At 52.4% G+C, this 17,893-nt stretch overlaps 1 protein-coding gene across 1 annotated transcript in view; it reads left to right on the forward strand.

Annotated features, from left to right (window-relative positions):
- Positions 1-1,231: 1,231 nt before the first annotated feature.
- Positions 1,232-17,893, forward strand: part of DAP (death associated protein) — a 66,701-nt gene continuing 50,039 nt past the window's right edge. Inside the window, exons 1-2 of the mRNA XM_082723446.1 lie at positions 1,232-1,486; positions 12,540-12,636. Of these exons, the coding sequence (XP_082579572.1) occupies positions 1,432-1,486; positions 12,540-12,636 (152 nt within the window). The 5' untranslated portion in view covers positions 1,232-1,431. The remainder of the gene's footprint in view (positions 1,487-12,539; positions 12,637-17,893) is intronic.

Consider the following 17,893-nt stretch of genomic DNA (forward strand, 5'->3'; position numbering starts at 1 on the left):
GTGTGAAGCTTAGTGAAGGCGCAAGGGTAAAGAAATGGGTTTGCAGATTTGGTATTTATAAGCATATGGATGACGGTCATACCCGTGGGCCTGCAGGGGACCACTGAAGCCAAGTTCAGAGAAGAAGGCTGGCGCTGAGCTTTATAATACCCAAGTGTTTATGATCAAGAAGAAAAGCCAACACACCCCCACAGAATTAGCAGCCAACCACCCGCCAGAACACTGAATGTTAAGGCAGGGATGTGGCATCCCTAAAGCTAAGGAGCTAGAGGGTCGCCTAGGTCAAGTGCTGCGGAGAGGCCAAGAGGGGTGAGAGTGAAAGAGTGACCACTGGACCAGGCAGCACTGAGGTCGTTAAGTAACCTGGACAAAAGAAAAGTCCCTGTTTGGCCGCAGCCTCTGGGCAGCTGGGGGATCACCAGACGGATTTGGACTGAGGGATAAGAGTGGGTGAGGTGTTCAACCTCTTTTATCAATTGTGTCGTCAAAAGTAGATGTAGAGCCAAGAGAGACGGTGGTGTTTCCTTCTCTAAAGACACTGGGCATGTCTGACGCTAACTTGGCAAGGAGGGATTGATGGTGCCGGAGGGGAGATCTGATCCTTGCAAAGCACTTGAGGAGGCGGGAAGGATGCGAACCAGGACTGGAGGGCGCGGGATCCGCTTTGGACAGAATCAAGAGATCCATCACAAAAGAAGACGGCACCCAGGAGGCACGGACGCAACAGTCCAAGAACTCCTGGCTTCACAGCGCTGTCTTTCTCACGGGGGCGGGGCGGGGGGGGGGGGAGCAGTCCCATTTGCATCGTCTTTTAACAAATTCCTGCAATCTTGAGACTCCTGGTCGGTCCCCCCTGGGGTCTCATTTCCGCACGTGATTAGTCTGAGCTGGACGAAGGCATCTGGCAGACGGGCCGGTCCCCAGATCACCTACATCTGCCCCCGACGGTGCCCCACCGCCGACACCGTCCATCAGGCGGGTCGGTGGAGCGCAGCTCCGGGAAGGTGCCACCCTCCGGCTGGGCCATTTCAACCTCCGCCTGCAACCCGTGCCAGTACCAGCCCCGCCTCCTTGACCACAAACACAGCCCTCGCCCTCGTTCCTCCTCCCGCGCCGCGGGCCACCGCTTCCAACGTGGCGCTGCCCACTGCGCAAGCTCAGCACCCTGCAAGCGCACGGAGCCGGCGGGGCGGGGCCAGGCTCAGTGACGACAACGCGCAGCCGCGGGTGGGCGGGACGCGCCACGTCGGCGCGCGCCGGCCGCGCCCCCTACCAGGGCCGGCAGTCACCGCCTCCGTGCGCGGCCCCGTCGCCTCCCGCGCGCGCCTCCCCGGCCGTCCGGCGCTCCTGCTCGCGCGCTCCTGTCGCCCGGCCCGCTGGCCCGCTGTCTCCGTCGTCGCCGTCCCAGCCCCTCGGACACGCGGTCGCATCATGTCTTCGCCTCCCGAGGGGAAGCTAGAGACGAAAGCCGGACACCCGCCCGCCGGTACTGACTCGTTCCCACTTTCTGTCCTGCCGCGGGGCGCGAGGGCGGGCTCGAACCCGCGGGCGCGGGGCGCGGAGGGGGCGGCGGGCTCCGGGGGCCGCCCGTGGGCTCTGCGGCCCGGCTCGGCCCGCGCTGCCTGGACCCCGGGCGCGCAGGGTCCGCAGCCTCGCCCGCCTGGGGGCGTCTGGTGCCGGTCGGCGCGACGGGGAGCAGCCCGCGTGCCCGACTTCCCCAAAAGTTTGCGCCCCGCGCGCGCTCCGGTCGCAGCTGTCCCGGGGAGCGAGCCGCCGGAGCGACGACCGCCCGGGCCCGGGTGTCGCGGGGCTGACGGCTGGCGGGCCGGCCGCGTGTCGTGCCGACGAGGGAACCAGAGGCGCAGAAAGAGTTTTTATCCTTAATCCCTCGCTGCGGCGCCCCCTCGTTGACTCTTTCGCGTTCAGCTTCTCCGAAGCGTTTTTTCCGTGAGCTTTTTTTTTTCTTCAAGTCCTAGACTTCGGAGCCAAGGAAGTCAAACCCAGGAAAGAGCCATTTCTCTTAAAAATGTACCCGAGTCTCAGCAGGCTGCGTGTCCGGGCCGCCGCCTCCGCGAGCGCGGCTCCGGGCGAGCCCCGCGACGTCTGCGGCCCCGCGGAGGCAGGACAGTCCCTCCACGCGGAAGGACCCTGCTGGGGACGCAGAGGCCACCCGCCGCGGTCCGTCCCGGGCGCAGTCACCCGCCGCAGTCCCTCGGTGCGGGGGCTTCATTCAAGGGTCTTGCTTGCACCGCGAGTGCTGCGCTCGGTCTCCCGGGAACAAGCCCCGGGGAAACGTGGCTGCTTTGAGGGTCGTCTACGCCCCCCCCCCTTTTTTTTTTAAGATTTTATTTATTTATTTGACAGAGATCACAGTAGGCAGAGAGGCAGGCAGAGAGAGAGGAGGAAGCAGGCTCCCTGCTGAGCAGAGAGCCCGATGCAGGGCTCGATCCCAGAACCCTGGGATCCTGACCTGAGCCGAAGGCAGAGGCTTTAACCCCCTGAGCCACCCAGGCACCCCCCCCCCACCCGCCGTCTGCGCCCCTTCTTGTTACACAGGAGGGCCCGATCGCCCTCTGCCCTCCCCACCATAGGGCTCTAACTCCGCCTCAACAGGGACAGCAAAGCAGCTTTTAAATTAGTTGCATTCGGGAGTCGGTGGTACTTTTTCACGGGTGCAGGAGGCTGTCCGCAGGAGTGAGTGGCACAGGGAAGAAGAACCGCCGACCCGTGTGGAAGGGGCGGACAGGGAGGGCATGGGATTTGCGAAGACAGCTCTGCTGTGCTTTGGGGCTCTTTGCGTTGCTTTAGTTACAAAAAAGGGAGAGAAGCTCAGGGATTTCTTTTAAGATAACTCTGACCTTTAGTTCTACTGCTATTGATCCACACCCAGCTGCCCGCTGACCTGGGCCGTCCCACGGGAGGAAACACCTCTAGTCACACTCCACGGCCTTGGACTACGTGGCAGGAGTCTGCCATGACTCCCCTGTCCCTGGCTGTTGAGTGGCATTAAAGGTGGAGCCATACCAAATCAGAGTCACCGTAATAAAACTGCATGGAGAGACACATCCATGTGCGATGGCTATCCAGATGAGACTTTTAAGATCAGAGGTATAAACTGTACATATTAACTCCCTGGGAGAAACCTCATAAAGGACCCAGATTGCCTTTGAATTGTAACAGCCAGGCTTTGTGAATTACAGATTAAATAGCTTATTTGTGCCCTGAGGATCAAGGAACCAACTTATTTGTGCTGGTGAGCAATGAACTTGGATTCTAAGTTTTGAGGCCCATGTTTTCGCTAGGGCTCAGTTTTGCTATTCTTTCAAGCGGGAGGTTTGGCCCAGCTGACCTTCCTCCGGGAAAGACTCAGGACCAGCTCCAAAAGGGCGTTTAATCCCACAGGTGAACTCCTCAAGTGACTTCAGTACAGGCCCCCTAGCCTGTGGGGCCCCAGTCAAGCAGATGCTACATAAGGATCTGTCACTGTCATCCTGACAAGACCAGTCACTCTTGGCCAGAGTTGGAGGAAGGGCCTGGCATCCTGGCCCAGGGGTACAGGTTGGAAAGAGGCCCCTTTGCTGCTTGAAGCATTTTGTTTCCCAGCACTGCCCCTCAGTGCATTTCCCCGTATCATAGAGGCTCCAGCAGGAAAGCTCAGGGTGTCTGTGCCGACTCTGGCATGACCAGCGAGGAGGCAGTTCTGCGGAGTAGATGTTATTAAAAAATAAACCAAAAAAACGACAACCCACTATAATAAAGAATAACCTTTTAAAGGTAGCCAAGAGCACAGTTCATAAATCAAAATAACAGCTTTAAAATCTTTGGGAACCCTTTCATTAAGTGCTTAAGCTGGGCAACAAAGACTTGTGCTTAAATCCTCAATTGGAAACAATAAAATGCTCTCTCATAACCATCTTCATGTCCTTTGATGTTTTCCCCTTCCTGCTGTCTGAACCAGGCGCCCTCCTGGGCATCCCCACAGCACCCCAGTGCCTTATTATCACGCTTAACCTCCACCTGTTCGCCTCTCTTCTCCTTGCTTCCGGGCTGAGTCTTTTTTTTTTTTCTTTTCAAGATTTTATTTATTTGAAAGAAAGCATGCACACACACGGGGCAGGGGGTGGGAGTAGGGGTAGGAGCAGAGGGAGAGGGACAGGCAGACTCTGCACTCAGACTCTGCCTGCGGGGTCCGCCCGTCCCTCTACTTCTGAGCCCTGTCCAGTGTGTACTAGTGACGCAAGGGGCTCTCGGCCAGTTCAGGTAGCATGGTAGTGGTGGAAGTAGTAACTGACGGGTGCCAGGTGTTGCAGCGGGCTGGTGTTTCCCTCCACCCTTCTAGACTCGTGGCAGATTAACTAGAGAAAAACAGAAGTTTAGTAACATGTGGGCCTCCTGTCTTCATGGGAGAGGCAGAGGGAAACTGAGTAACTCCCTGACGTGGCCCAGGCCACCACCTTGAGTACCAGCTTGAGCTAAAGGGGCCAGAGGCTCTCCCTCACCCCACAGGGCGCTGTCATCAGGGCTCTCAGTAAAAGTCCTGACGTCTTAATGACTTGAGACTCCTCCACTGCTCTCCACTACAAAGCATCCTTGGAGAAATGGGCTGAGACGGCCATTTCAGATGAGCAAAGTGAGAATTTGCGAGCAAGGTTCTGTTCCATCAAGTAATAGGACCGGGACGCCTGGGCAGCGTGGGGAACGGAACTGTGAGCCACGCTGTTCCTCGCGCCTGCCTGTCTTTGGGAGTTTGTGGTGACAACGTGGATAAAGTCTGTTAAATACATTTTGCTGGCCCCGTTCCCCTCCGTTTCCCAGGGTAGCCAAAACCATATGTCAGTAAAGTTCTCCTAAGTCTAATGTGGTAGCTCTGCGCATTACTAATTTTACATATGGTTCCCTTTCAAAAGTAGACTTTCTGTTCCTTCCAGAACTGAGACAAGTGGAAATATAAACACGATTGTGTTTAGTTAAAGTGAAATGGAAAACAGATTACTTTTTTCAGTAACTTCAGAATCATTAAATTCTCTGTTACATTAATCATTCAAACTTGAGTTAAGGATCCATTTAAAAGGTTGTGGGTGATAATTCTTCCTAAATCGTCTCCTGCAGGACGGTTTTCAGATTGTCTAGGCCACTCTCTGGCCAGCAGTGGACGACTAATGTGTCTTTTATTATAGTAACCGTTCAGTCACAGATTTGCTAAGCACGGCCCCTCCATCCAGTCACTGACTAATGCTTACAGAGTGTGGGAAACTCGGCTTTTGCTCCCGACATGCCAAGAAAAAAAGAAAAGAAAAAAAAAAAAGACCCCTCTGGTCACTGCATTTTTTTCAAAAAGTTCCCGTCGGGGTGGAACGCAGCATTTCTAAAACATAGCTTAGAGTTTTCATTCTTCCGTACTTGGTGGTGTCCTCCTGCCTGCGCTCTGTCCATCCCACACGCTACCCCGTGCATTTTTTCGTGATTTGGGGAAGGTTTTCCCCTTCCCAATGTGGGAAGTCTTTCCGTTTTTGTAGGGAGCACTCACGATTGTGTCAAGTGCTGTGCTGGTTACAGTCACATCCAAGTACAAAGCACTAGTCACAGTCAGCTGAGGGAGTCCAGTGGGGCTCACTGTTGTTTACAGACGACCAGAACCTCAGGGGCTGGGCTGAATGAGGGCAGGTGTGTTTCCTTTCCCGGGAGCCTTCCTGCAAGGAACAATGCAGAGGCCAAGGCCCGCCGTTGCGTGACCTGTGTGCAGGAGACGGTGAGTGGGGGCTTATGGGGACACCTGTGGCCTACATCTGCCACTGCATCGCTTACCTGTGGCTGCTATAGGCATAGCACAAGAAACTTAGAGCCTTAAAATAACACAACTGTCCTTTCTCTTCGTCCGGGAGGTGAGACCTGCCAGTAACATGCGGTCACTCTTCCCCGGTAAGAAAGCGGGTGGCGCACACCTGCTGGTCATGCGGCGGCTCCTGCAGCCGGTGCTTCAGGGTCAGAAGCCGGGCTGAGTCGTGACTAGCCCTAGGGGGAGCCTGCTTGTCCCCCGGCCCAACCTGCAGCTGTGGATCTTTCCAGCCTGCTCCTGAGCACAACAGAGAAAGCTGTCAGTGAGCCGCTTACAGCTGGACACCCTGACACGGAGGGGATGCCCCAGCCGCAGGAGGACAAGTCAGCTGCCTCCCCAGTACTCCTTACCTGGCAAAGGCCGACCACGCAGGAGGCTTCCTCCCTCCCTTCACCCTGTAGGCAGGAAGCTGTTGTGCAGAGCTTTGAATGTCCAACTCCTCTCCCTCTCCTGGGGGACGTAGTCACCAGAGCCTGCCCTTGGCCGTCACTCTGTGTTTCTCGGAGGGTCAATGATGCTCTCGGTTTCCCGGAAGGTCCAAGCGAGGAAAGGCCTGCAGGGTGTGACGAAGGGTGCAGGCGGCCAGGGTCCGATCCAGCTCCGGGCTGGCTGCTTGGGCGGCTCCGACCGGGTGGCCGGCCCTCTTCACCGCACGGGATCCTCTCTCTAGAGTCACGTGCTGGGCGGTGAGGAAGGGGCCTGCACGTAGCAGTGCTGTGTCGAAGCATTATTCAGAATCTGTGATTCTCCAGAAGCTTCCACCCTTGGCTGGTGATACAATGACGACTCCTAGGGATGCTTAGCCAGCCACGTCAGTGGGCCACAGGGAGAGCAGCTTCCCGGGGTCTCACTCCCCTCCGTTCCCACAGGTCCCTGCTGCCATCCCCAGGAAACAGTCAAGAGGGACATGAAAGCACCAAGGACACAGACTAAGTCCTAGATGCTGATTGTTAAAACCATCTAATAAGAGTAGCAACCAGTCAAGAACTTGCCAGTTGCCAGGTGCTGGGCCTGGTGGGAAGCGTTGCCCATGTGCTAACTCATTTGGTCCTTGGCAAACCCCTGGCGGGGAGAGCGCGGTCACCCTTTCTTCACAGATGGAGCACCGGAGGCACAGAGGGCACCAGCAACGTGCCCAGCTGTACACACGTGCGCACACACACACACACACACACACACAGCCACACATGCACACGGCAGGCAGAGCTAGGCTTTGAGCCCGGGAGTCTGCCTCCGGGACCCATGTCCCCGTCGTCTGCAGAGCATTTCTGCTAATACTAGATCCGGCGTTTGGTATCCTTTTCAGTTCAGAGCTCTCCTTTGAGTAACAACCACTACACCAATCCGAGTTCTTTTTTTTTTTTTTCCTAATGTCTCATAAAAATAGTATTTTTATCTTACATATGCAAGTCATTCTGCTAAGATTTTTGCAGAAATAACTCTGCCTTTGTATTTTTCACAAGGGAGAGTCCCTCTGACAGGTAAAACAATCACGATAAATATGTTGCCATCATACATTGTGGCAGTGTTGCAAGTTCAGATGAACCCGTCTCGGCGTTGAGTTATTACTGTTATTGCCACTTTTTATTGCGGCATTAATCACCACACACACTGTGAGGGATTGATGAAGTTAATTCTTTTTATAAGCCGAATTAAATGAAGCACTAATGGGGGGGTGACTGAGCCTTGACATGTGTAGTCAGTGGGGGGGGCTGGGCTCAGGCTTACTTCAAATGTCACCTTGACCTTCATCATCGGTCTTCTTTGTAGTTAGTGACACGGCTCTTTTTCCCTTCAGCCCCTTTACAGGGCATGTCTGTGAGTTGTTTTAAAGTTTGAGGTCTGCCAAGTTGAGATGATTCAGACATCCTCTTTTATTTTTTTTTAAAGAGTTTATTTATTTATTTGACAGAGATCACAAGTAGGAGAGACACAGGCAGAGAGAGAGGTGGGGGAAGCAGGCTCCCTGCTGAGCAGAGAGCTGGGTGCGGGGCTCGATCCCAGGACCCTGAGATCATGACCTGAGCTGAAGGCAGAGGCTTAACCCACTTAGCCACCGGGGTGCCCCTGGACATCCTCTTTTAAAGGATATTCGTCTGCTCTGGCTGTTGTAACAAAATCCACCGGCTGGGGGGCTTAAACCACAGAAATCTGCAGTTCTAGAGGCTGGGGGACTAAGATCAGGGTGCCCACAAGTCCGGTTTCTCCTCTGTCTGCAAATACAGTCACAGTCTGAGGTTATAGGGGTGAGGGCTTCAACCCATGAGTTTTTGGAACACAGCTCAGCCCATAGCAGTGCCTCTAACCAGTTCTTACTGGGTGTGTGCGAAGGGTGGCAGGGATGGGAGGAAATGAAGTTTTAAAAAAGTGTACGGTCAATTCTTCCAGCCCCCTCCTTCGGCCAGAGACACACTTACATTTCAAAAGAGTAGAAAATTATCTTAACATAGCTACAGAATTTTATTTCCATTTCTGTGTCTTGAGCTTTGACGGACTACCCAACCGGAAATACCTTGATAAGCCACCTGCAATGGTGTGTTGTTTTCTTTCCTTTTAAAAAACATCTGAGCCCAGAGGGAGGGCAACCCCTAGGAACCGCGCCGGAAGCAACTGAAATTCAGTACTGTTAGCCCAGGTCGCAGGCCCGCCCGAGCCACGGGGTCACCTGGTTGCTCTTCCTCCTCCCGGAAAGCCACCAGCCGATTGGGTTCGGGCCCACCCCAACTGGCTTCATTTAACCCAAGACCCCGCGGTAGAGCGCGGGGCTCAGAGGCCGAGCGTCTGGAGCGAGGCCGAGCGTCTGCGCCCAGCGGCACAGCGGGAGGACGGACCCTCATCTCTTTCCGCCTCGGCTCCGGGCCGCGGGACGAGAAAGTCTCCCTAAGACTTTGTCAACGCAGGCCTCCCTTTACGTGGGCTGTGGGTTCAAAGAGATCCTGTTTCTCAGGTCCTGTGCTGAGAAATCGGACATAAAAAAGGATTTCCAGGGGCCTCTACTCCTGGTTTGACAGAAGTATGTCGAGCTTCTCTGCAAAGGGAGGCCCCCGAGGATCCCTGCAGAGAGAGCCTTATGGAAGGAAAGCTCAGAATCTGTAGTCACCACCGCGAGAGGGAGACTCAGCAGACAGAAGAAGCAGCGGACCGCAGACCATAAAATGACCCGGTGTACGACTACAGAACCGGGATGCCTAAGATCATTAAATATGGGAAAGAATTAAAACCATGAGGAATGACTAAGGCCCTATCAGATAAAGATGAGGTGAATCGGACAGGGAAATCAAAGCTCTAGAAATGGAAAATAAAAGGATGTAAAATAAAAATCAATAGATGGGATAAAAAGCAGATTTGGGGAAGAATTAACCAAACAGGATTATATTTCCTTCTTTCCGAAGCGGGAGGTCCCCTTCAAAAGAATTAGTGGCGGCAACAGATACATGGTTTTTCAGAGTCCTTTTCGTCACCTGTCCTCTGCCTTGGATTTTTGCAGCAGCCTGCTGCTAGGGACCATTAGCCACGCAATGGGCGCCATCCGCTTCCTGAAGGCAGGGGCCCGCAGACCCTCCCTGGGAAATTGGAAAACTGACAACCTCGAATTGAGTGAGCCTCAGGGCGTTTTCCACCTTCTCCCTCCTTTTGCATCAGAAGGAGACTCTGTCCTGGACTTTTCTTAATGCGGCAGGGCCCAACCCAATTGGTCACAGCAGAGGACGTGGCCTGACAGGCTGGCTGGCGGGCTGCGTGATCGGAGCTGTGCTGTGGCACCTGGCGGGTAGCTGACCCCAGGAGGGAGGATGCCACGAACCGGGGGGCCAGTGAATGCAGTTCACGCAGCTCTGCTTTTCACCTGTGCCCAGAAGCTTCCAACACCTCTGTCTTACTCCCTATAACACAGTACCACAGACGGGTGGTTTGTAAAGAACAGAGATTTCTCATGTCTGGAGGGTAGAAGTCCAAGGTCCAGGCACCAGCAGATCTGGTGCCCAGTGAGGGCCCGCTGCCTGGTTCACAGACAGCTGTCTTTTTTCCACGTCCTTACGTGGGGGAGAGGATGAGGCGCCTCCGGGGGGGATGGGGGTGTGGAGGGAGGGGTCTCTTTTTTACAAGGGCCCTAATCCCATTCAGGAGGGCTTTACCCTCATGACCTAATCACCTTCCAAAGGCCTCACCTCCAAATACCATCAGGGAGAAGCTCTCAACAGCTTCTTTTACCTAAAGATCTTAGGATGCAGCTCTTACCCTTTTGTGCGGATGAAGCAGCAAGGCTTTGAGGGACTGAACGGTCTGAGACCTATAGCTGAGGACGTGTTGTAGCTGACCGAGCCCAAAGCCCATGCTGGTGACAGTCACATGAAGCTGGCTTTTTGATACAAGGCCAGCATTTCCAAACTCTATTCTGTGGAACACTGAAGTCGTAAAGGATAATAACCAGCATTACTGGGGTGGGGGGAGTTGTGGGGTCAGATGAGTTTGGGAAAGGCGGTATGCTCGGTGTCCCCCATAAAGCTTAAGAGGCATGCTAGAGGCCAAGGAAATATGTTTTGAGGACACCCATATAATGTGTTCAACTGCACATTTCCAACACTAAGAGATCCTCGAATCCCCGTTTTAGGGGGGCGGGGGTTGGTTAGTTTTCTTATAAAGCAGTATTAACGTATTAGCCATCAAGAAAACAAATCAAACCACAGTAAGATAATATTCCACTCCCACTACAGTGGCCGTAATTTGAAAGTTGGACAACAACTAACATTGGCAAGCATGGGGAGAAATTGGAATGCTCCAACGGATTGGAATGTAAGATGATCCTGTGGCTTTGGAAAGGCATTCGGCAGCTTCCCAGAAGGATAGAGAGTTACTGTGTAACCCAGCTCCTCCACTCCTAGGTGTGTACCTAAGGAAATGAACGTGTATGTCCATGTATCCACATAAAAACTTGTACGCAAGTTCTTCACAGCTGCCCTACGCATAATAGTCAAAAGGTAGAAACAGCCTCAATGTCCATCCATAGATGAAGGGGTAAATAAAACGTGGTCTGTCCATGCAGTAGACCGTGATTGTGCCTTGAGAAGGAATGTTTGAAGGCCTGCCCCCTGGGTAAACCTTGGAAACATGCAGAGTGAAAGGAGGGGGTCGAATATGCAGAACGGGGCGCCTGGGTGGCTCAGTAGGTTAAGCCTCTGCCTTCGGCTCAGGTCATGATCCCAGGGTCCTGGGATCGAGCCCCGCATCAGGCTCTCTGCTCAGCAGGGAGCCTGCTTCCCCCTCTCTCTCTGCCTGCATCTCTGCCTACTTGTCTGTCAAATAAATAAATAAAATCTTTTTTAAAAAAATGAATACACAGAACAGGCAAGCCCGGAGGAGGGGTTACCAGGAGCTGGGGGAGGGGCTAGGGAGCGACTGTTCACGGGGATGGGGTTTCTGTCTGGGCTCATGGCAGTGGGCTGGAACTAATTGAGGTGATGGTTGTGATGACGGTTGCACAGCCCCGAGTACGTTCAGAGCCTAGCTCTGCACTCCGTAAATAAGTGACTCATATTGTATGTGAATTATATGTCCCTAAGGCCATGTTTAAAAGTTAACACGTGCCAACACTGAGGCTCGCCAACACAGTTTGGGAAAGGCTGCCACAGACGTCCCTGGCTGCCATCTCAGTGGGCTCTGGGACTGTCCTGTGTCCCCCCGGGGGCATCATCAGAAGCATCATCGGTGTTTGAGAAAAGGTCACAGGGCAGGTATTAAGGGGGACCCCGTTGTATCGAAAACCTAAAGCAAGCAGCCACTTTCTCCGCGTGGTTGGTACTGCTCTTAGGAAGTCCTTGTAAGAAACAAACAGAGCCAGCAGGAACCTTATGAGGTTTCTTTTTTTTTTTTTTTTTTTTTTTATAAACATATATTTTTATCCCCAGGGGTACAGGTCTGTGAATCACCAGGTTTACACACTTCACAGCACTCACCAAAGCACATACCCTCCCCAATGTCCATAATCCCACCCCCCTTCTCCCAAACCCCCTCCCCCCAGCAACCCTCAGTTTGTTTTGTGAGGTTAAGAGTCACTTATGGTTTGTCTCCCTCCCAATCCCATCTTGTTTCATTGATTCTTCTCCTGCCCACTTAAGCCGCCATGTTGCATCACCACTTCCTCATATCAGGGAGATCATATGATAGTTGTCTTTCTCTGCTTGACTTATTTCGCTAAGCATGATACGCTCTAGTTCCATCCATGTTGTCGCAAATGGCAAGATTTCATTTCTTTTGATGGCTGCATAGTATTCCATTGTGTATATATACCACATCTTCTTGATCCATTCATCTGTTGATGGACATCTAGGTTCTTTCCATAGTTTGGCTATTGTGGACATTGCTGCTATAAACATTCGGGTGCATGTGCCCCTTTGGATCACTACATTTGTATCTTTAGGGTAAATACCCAATAGTGCAATTGCTGGGTCATAGGGCAGTGGAGGTTCCTCAGAATGTTGAAAATAGAACTGCCCTTACAAGGTTTCTAAGTGGGTCTGGAGTAAAAGGTCGCGTGGACTGCCACATCCTACCAAATGTCCCTCAACAACAGGAACCTCTGTGGTTCATCCCTGGCGCTGCCGGCTTATCTGGACCAGCTCGTGCCTCCGGGTCCACTGAAAGCTTCGGGGGTTGTTCCCCTGGTCCCCTACCAGGTGCATCACACCCCCCTCTGTTTTCGTTTTAGTGAAAGCTGGCGGAATGCGCATTGTGCAGAAACACCCGCATTCAGGAGACACCAAAGAAGAGAAAGACAAGGACGACCAGGAGTGGGAAAGCCCCAGGTGAGAATGCGCACGCTCCGGTTTGTTCTCCAGACAGCCGTGACTTGGTTAAACATTAATGTTTGTTCTCTTCTCCGGGCTTCTGATAACCTCTCCCAGCGTGGGGCCCTGCACTGTGTGTTTTTCCTTTCCTAATCAGTGAGGCTCTGTCCCCCAGGACGGGAGACACCAGGCTCCTGGAGCACCTGCCGTCCCTCCGTGCGCAGTGGCCTCGACTTCCCACGACAGTGTTGAAATCACCTTGAGACCTTCGAACGTGCCGTTCTAGTTGATTCTCTGGGGTGGGCGTGGCACCTTGCAGCCAAGAGAGAGAACTATTGGTTTAAAACCGTGCACACACGTCTGGACTCTTCCTTTTGGCACCCAAATCCAAACCAGCGAGGCCACGCCCTTATGAGTGCCCCAGGTGTCCTTAAATGACATCTCTGTCCCTGGCTCCCCTGGTCCCCGACAGCTCGTCTGTCTGACGTGCCCCCGGCTCAGTTTACTCCCTGTTATCCTCAGAGCTTCTGGTGCCGGGTTTGGGTCCAGAACCTCCGTACACATCCATTTCCTTCCACCCGTCGTAGGTAAATGCGTACCCCTCTGTCTGCGCTTGCCACGGAGAAGGGGACCGCTGAGCTCTCTGCCTTCCACCTTGTCCCGAGAGTGTCTCCACCAGAGGAGGAAGCTAAGTGCAGGAAGGGTGTGGAAACCAGCTAACCTGTGTTTCTGTGGGCCAGGGGCATTATTTTGCATTATTTTGCTTCAGTCCAATAGCCCTGAACAGGAGGTAGTGTTCTCCCCAACTTTTGCAAGGGAAACTGTGTCTGCAGGGGCTATACACTTGCTCACACCAAGTGCCTTGCAAGTGAACGGATCGGGAAATTAAACCAGGATCTAACAGGGTCCAAAGAGGCCCAGCTTCCAAGAAAGAGTAGCTCCCAAGAATGTGCATCCCGTAAAAGGACATGAGTGTCCCTGTGTGTATATACCACTGAGTGTTTTCTGTAGAATCTTATAGGATGTAAGTTCTAGTGCGGTCACCTGAGGAGCAAGGAAAATTGGGGACAAAGTCTTTTCTGAGTGGTTATTGCCCATTTAAAATCATGAGATCCTCACTGTGGTTTGGCGCAAGTTCTGCTTTGAAAAGAAGGCGGCATTTAAAAGAAGATTCTGAAATTCCATTTCTCACTGGCTTTTTGCACACAGCATCTGTACAGAACAGAACAGTATCTGTAGCTCTTCTAGAGGTCCACAGTCCCATACCTGAAAACCTTGGGACCCAGTTTATTTCAGATTTGGGACATTTGGGGGAAGGGGGCTTATGAGAATTAAAGAGCACGCATTCCATCCAGCGCCCATAGTGGGGCCTCGGGCGTCTTACTTGATCTGTATGTGATGCTCACAGCAAGGGATGTAGGTTCTTCACTCTTACGGGCGTGGGCCGGTTCAGGTTGACTTTCGCCTCCATACAAGTTGTAAGGAAGTCTTCAGTTTTTAGAAAATTCTTGATCTCAGTATCAAGCTTAAGAGCGTATGGGTCTGTGTCATTCCCCCTGCTGGAGAACCTGGGCGGTCCCGTCTGCGGATCCCGTGCTTCCGTGGGGAGAAAGAACGAGAGAGAGCGAGAGAGAGAGAGAGAGCGAGCCTTGCCTGGGGAGTTAACGAACACACTCGTCTGTGTGAGTTTAAGTGGAGTAAGGTAGGGCAAGCTCTTTCCCTCTGAAACACAGTGTCAGTACAGTGAGAGTAGATAATTTATGAGCGTGTTTAGAAATAAAGACAAAACAGCCCACTCGTTTTCTTTCTATTGATTTTTTTTCATGAGGTGAAATACAGCCTTTATCCGAGACGTGCAATTTGAATACATATTTCAGAGGATGAGCGATTGCAAGACAAAGGAGAAGGCTCCCCGCTCTCCAGAGCCCGCGTCTCACACCTCCAAAGATCTGTTCTCTGGGGAACCAGGGACTCTGCAGCAGGCTGGCTGCAGCGTAGGGTTTGCGTAGCACACGAGCAAGGGGGTTCTCCCTGCAGCCGAATGGCTGTAATGTGTTCCTTGTGAGTGTGTCAGCGGCTGTCTCATGACTTCAGCCTTGCTCTTGACCGCTGTGGGTTGGACACCGCTGGACACGCCGTAGACAGATGGGGTGAGCCTCTGAGCACTCCGAAGCTGTGGACAGGGGTGGCCAGCGGGTCTCCTTCCAGACCTGCACCGGGCCAGTACTCTGTGTGAGAGATCACCCGCTCCACGATGGCCTCCTCGTCCGTCTGGGGGGCGGGCCGGATCAGTCTAGCTAACCGTCCTCGCCAGTCTTCTAGAGTGTGGTACCTCTGGCCTCATTCTCTGTGCTCTGTCCGTATCAGCTCACCGGGTCCTTGTACCTTCTCGGTGGGCTGCCCGCACGCTCTGAGTTGGTTATTGGTTATGATCCCCACTCCACGTTACTGCTCCCTCTTCAGCAGCTCAGAAAGGTTCAGTGACTTTTCCAAGGTCACACAGCCAGTGAGTGGCAGGGCCAGCACTCCAGCAGAGCCCAGCGTCCTCACTATTAACCGCACGGCCGTGCTTCCCACTTGGTTTGCAGCGGGCGCTTACTGAGTTTTTCACGTCAGGTTCAGAGCTCACGCCACCCACAGGTCGGTATCACTGGGCCTGTTATCGAGATGAAGAAACCGGAGTTTAGGGAGGTTGCCTGGCCCCATGATACGTAGCCGGTTCGTGAGGAGGCCGGGGTTCAGCCCCCGTTTTGTTTTGACTTGAAGACATGTGTCCCGACTAGGGTACGGGCTCCCCTGACGTGACACAAAATACACCGCGTATTGACAGGCATAGCATGTCCATCCAGATCCCTCTATGAATTAAACTTGTTGACTCTGGATCGCCCGTAAGCTTTTCCATATCCTCAGGCCTGTGAGTCCGTCCGCGCGGCTTTGCTGTCAGTAGATGGTGTGAGCGTTGTCGTACAAGGTCGTGGAGGACGGGGATGTCTTTGCATATAAAATGGCCTATTTCTTTGAAGAATTTGCCACACATTGAATTACTCGCTTGGAAATGTCATGGGATGTTACTTCACCATCCACATTGCCCTAATCCTAAAGTTTTACTATTTTTCATGTTTTGATCCAAGTGTCCCCTGGATAAGTGTAAAGTCTCAGATGCCAGTTTCCTCCTTAGGTCCGCATTTGCAAGACTCTTTGCTTTCCTTCCCAGATTTCTAGAACTGGTTTTACATTCCCTGACTCATCTCTGGTGACTTCCTTTCTCATTAGTCTAAAAACCAAATCCTGATTACAGAGAAAATGAACAGCTAGAGCCTTACTACGTGACAAAACAAAAAAACACAACCTTTACTCGGAATGATTTTTTTCCCTGCAAATATTTGTGCTACTTAATTTTCCAGAGATTTACAAATCATTTCCTAGGCTGCCAAATTGTTTTGGAGATGCTACATTTTAAAAAGGAGGGAGAAAAGGAAGTGGAAGAAATTTTAAAATGTTACCCAAGAATTCCCGTCGAGCTGAGCGGTAGTCCGATGGCTCTTCATCTCCAAGAAGAGGACTGGGCTTCATTATTATTCCCCAGTACTTCCTGAGTGGCTGCTGGTTGGTGTGCACTGGGGCTGGTGGGAAAGCAGCGGAAGGAACGGGGAGATGGGGGTGACAAGGTACAGAGTATGCAGTCCTTCTAGAGTGTGGCTCTCTTTTCAGCTCTGACTTAGAACCTCATGTACCAGGACGCCTGGATGGCTCGGTAGTTAACCTGCCTTCAGCTCAGGTCCCAGCGGGCTCCCGGCTCAGTGGGGAGCCTGCTTCTCCCTCGCCCTCCGTCCCTCCCCCGGCTTGTGCACTCTCTTTCTCTCTCTCTCTTGCTCACACTCTTTCAAATAAATAAATAAAATCTTTAAAAAGAAGAAGAAGAAGAAGGACCTCACATACCCAGAAAATGAACAATTCAAATTATCCAGCATGTGGGAGAAACCCAAAATGGACTCTGAACAGTAACAGACGAGCTTAATTATAACACAGATGATTACTGTAACCCATTGCAAGGACTGGGGTAGACAACACCTTACCCAAATAATTTTTGAAAACAGTGTGTTGACCGGAGACTCTAAGACTAATGGCAAAAGACTGTCCAAAAATGCTGTTTACTCCAGTTAGCCGATGTGTTTCTTACAGGGGCTTGAGTTAGCAATTCTGAAATGACTTTGTGTGTACACTGGGTTCAACAAGTATGTGAATCGGTGGTGGGTAATGAGAGCCAAGTTTCTCATGGCCCAAGAGCGGTTACAGCTAGAAAGGAGGAAGACCGGAACGGGCTTCATGCTGCTGGATCAGAATCGGTATTTGTCTGAACGCAGCTTTAAGTGTCAGATGGATGGAGAGTAGCTACATGCAGACGTGTAAGTCCGTGCAGGGGTGAGGTGGATGGGGCGGCTGGCGCATATACCGGGACGCCCTTGCTGTGTTCACCAAAAGAGCCGAAACACCCGTGAGGACCCGTGTAAGTTACGTGTAACCCATGTGAGTTACCGTGTAAGCATGAGCATCCCTAGAGCCCAGATCCTTGATTCTAAACACTTTTCTCTCCATCGAGGAAACCAGGATTCCTTGGAGAAGCGGCAAATTCCAGGGCTGGGACAGGAGAAATCTAGATGAGCCTGGGACAGCTCGTAGTGCCGAATATGAGGAAATGTGCTGTAAAGGATGGGGCTTATCCGAACAACACAGAAGCCGAGCCGTAGGCGCTCCGAACGGCCAATGCCAGAGCAGTTTGCAACGAAATGATAGTATTGAATTATAACTCTTAGAGTGAAGTAAACATTCATGAGTGCATCCTGGTATAAGCAATTGAATGATTGAATGAGGAGAAGGGGCAGCTCTTTGCAGAAGAATTTTCATTAATAGGGGCACCGGGGTGGCGCAGATGGTTCAGCGTCTGCCTTTGGCTCAGGTCGTGATCCCAGGGGCCTGGGATCGAGCCCTGTGTCAGGCTCCCTGCTCAGCGGGGGGTCTGCTTGTCCTTCGCCCCCTGCCCTTCCACTCCCTCCCACTCATTCTCTCTCTCTCAAATAAATAAAATCTTAAAAGAGAGAGGGAGAAATGGAATATAATTCACAGGCAAGCAGCTCAGTAACTGTTGCAAACAAGATCTCCCAGGTTCTTCCCCCCGTATCTTTAATAATTAAACAAGGACTACCTTTACAGTGGAGACCCTGAAAAGGATGCTTGTTTGCAGTGTAAAAGCTGAAATAAGAAAGCGGAGCACCAT

The sequence above is a fragment of the Mustela nivalis genome (assembly GCF_964662115.1).
Source record: "Mustela nivalis genome assembly, chromosome: 3".
Classification (NCBI taxonomy): Eukaryota; Metazoa; Chordata; class Mammalia; order Carnivora; family Mustelidae; genus Mustela; species Mustela nivalis.